The sequence below is a fragment of the Malurus melanocephalus genome, unplaced genomic scaffold, assembly GCF_030028575.1.
Source record: "Malurus melanocephalus ecotype Western Australia unplaced genomic scaffold, MMel_1.1 scaffold_2333, whole genome shotgun sequence".
Taxonomy (NCBI): Eukaryota; Metazoa; Chordata; class Aves; order Passeriformes; family Maluridae; genus Malurus; species Malurus melanocephalus.
Genome location: NW_026625565.1, coordinates 5,081 through 6,728, shown reverse-complemented (window position 1 = coordinate 6,728; position 1,648 = coordinate 5,081). Strand labels below are relative to the sequence as shown.

The 1,648-nt window shown below is 41.0% G+C and overlaps 1 protein-coding gene across 1 annotated transcript in view; it reads right to left on the bottom strand.

The window, feature by feature from the left end:
• LOC130587726 (coatomer subunit alpha-like) overlaps positions 1 to 1,636 on the bottom strand; it is a gene marked incomplete at its 3' end in the record, with an annotated part of 4,776 nt that extends 3,140 nt beyond the window's left edge. The window contains exons 1-3 of the mRNA XM_057388703.1: positions 1,483 to 1,636; positions 982 to 1,048; positions 479 to 554 (exon numbers count right to left, since the gene is read on the bottom strand). Coding sequence (XP_057244686.1) covers positions 479 to 554; positions 982 to 1,048; positions 1,483 to 1,619 — 280 coding nt within the window. The remainder of the gene's footprint in view (positions 1 to 478; positions 555 to 981; positions 1,049 to 1,482) is intronic.
• Between the last annotated feature and the right edge of the window lie 12 nt (positions 1,637 to 1,648).

Sequence of the window (1,648 nt, the reverse complement as noted above, 5' to 3'; positions counted from 1 at the left end):
GAGGGATTTTTATGGGAAAAAATGGGGAAAATGGGGAAAAGGGAATGGGAGGGAATTTTGGGATAAAAAAAGGGGAAAATGGGGATAAGGTGAGGATTTTTGGGATAAAAATGGAGAAAATGGGGAAAAAGGTGAAAATTTTTGGGGATTTTGGGATAAAAAGGGGGAAAAAGGTGAGGATTTTGGGGATTTTTGGGACTCACCATTGGGATTTTGAGATAAAATGGTGAAAAGATGAGAATTTTTGGGATTTTTGGGATAAAAATGGGGGAAATGGGGAAAAGGGTGAGGATTTTTGGGATTTTGGGATAAAAATGGGGAAAAGGGTGAGGATTTTTGGGATTTTGGGATAAAAATGGGGGAAATGGGGAAAAGGGTGAGGATTTTTGGGATTCACTGTCGGGATTTTGGGATTTTTGGGATAAAAATGGTGAAAAAGATGAGAATTTTTGGGATTTTTGGGATTTTCAGGACTCACCGTCGGGATTTTGGGAATCTGCATCCTTGGGGATGGTGTAGAGGTCGTAGGTGCTGTTCTCCAGGTTGCTGGCTCTCTGGGGGGAAAAATGGGAAAAAAATGGGGAAAAAATGGGATTTTTCCAAAAAAAAAAATGGGAGAATGAGGATTTTGGGGAATTTTTACCCACAAAATCAGGGATTTTGGGGATTTTTCCCTAAAAAATGAGGGATTTTAGGGGTTTCCCCCCCCAAAAAAAAAGGGAAAAAGAGGAAATTTTGCCCAAAAAAGGAGGGATTTTAGGGATTTTGGGATTTGGGGACTTTTGGATTTGGGGATTTTGGGATTTTGGGATTTGGGGATTTGGGGATTTGGGATTTGGGGATTTTGGGATTTGGGGATTTGGGTTTTGGGGATTTGGGGTTTTGGGATTTTGGGGATTTTGAGATTTTGGGATTTGGGATTTTGGGGATTTTGGGATTTGGGATTTTGGGATTTTGGGATTTGGGATTTTGGGCACTCACGGTGCAGAGCAGCACAGAGTTCTCAGCCGGGTTGTAGGACATGTTGAACACCGGGAACTTGGAACCGCTGGAAAAATGGGAAAAAATCAGGAAAAAAAATTGGAAAAAAATCAGGAAAAGGGAAAAAAATTGGGATACATTTGGGATTTTTTGGGGCATAAATTTGGGATTTTTTTTGGTGATAACTTTGGGATTTTTTTGGTGATAACTTTGGGATTTTTTGCGACGTATGTGGGGGGTTAACTTTGGGATTTTTCAGGATAAATCTGTGATTTTTTTGGGATAAATTTGGGATTTTTTGGGAATAACTCCGAGGTACTTGTCAAGATAAATTTGTGATTTTTTTGGGATAAATTTGTGATTTTTTTGGAATAACTTTGTGATTTTTTTGAATAACTTCAGGATTTTTTGGGAATAACTTCAAGATACTTCTCAGGATAAATCTGTGATATTTTTGGGATAAATTTGGGGTGTTTTGGGATGGTTTGTGACCCCCCAGACCTGCGGAGCTGCATCACAGCCACGTCCTTGGAGCTGGAGAAGTCGAGCTGGCGCAGGAACCGATCCTTGACATAGAACAGGAAATTCCCGTGCACGGCGTGGGCCGGGCGCTCCCGCTCCAATTTAAACACCAACATCCCCCCATCGTGACCTGGAATGGGAAAAA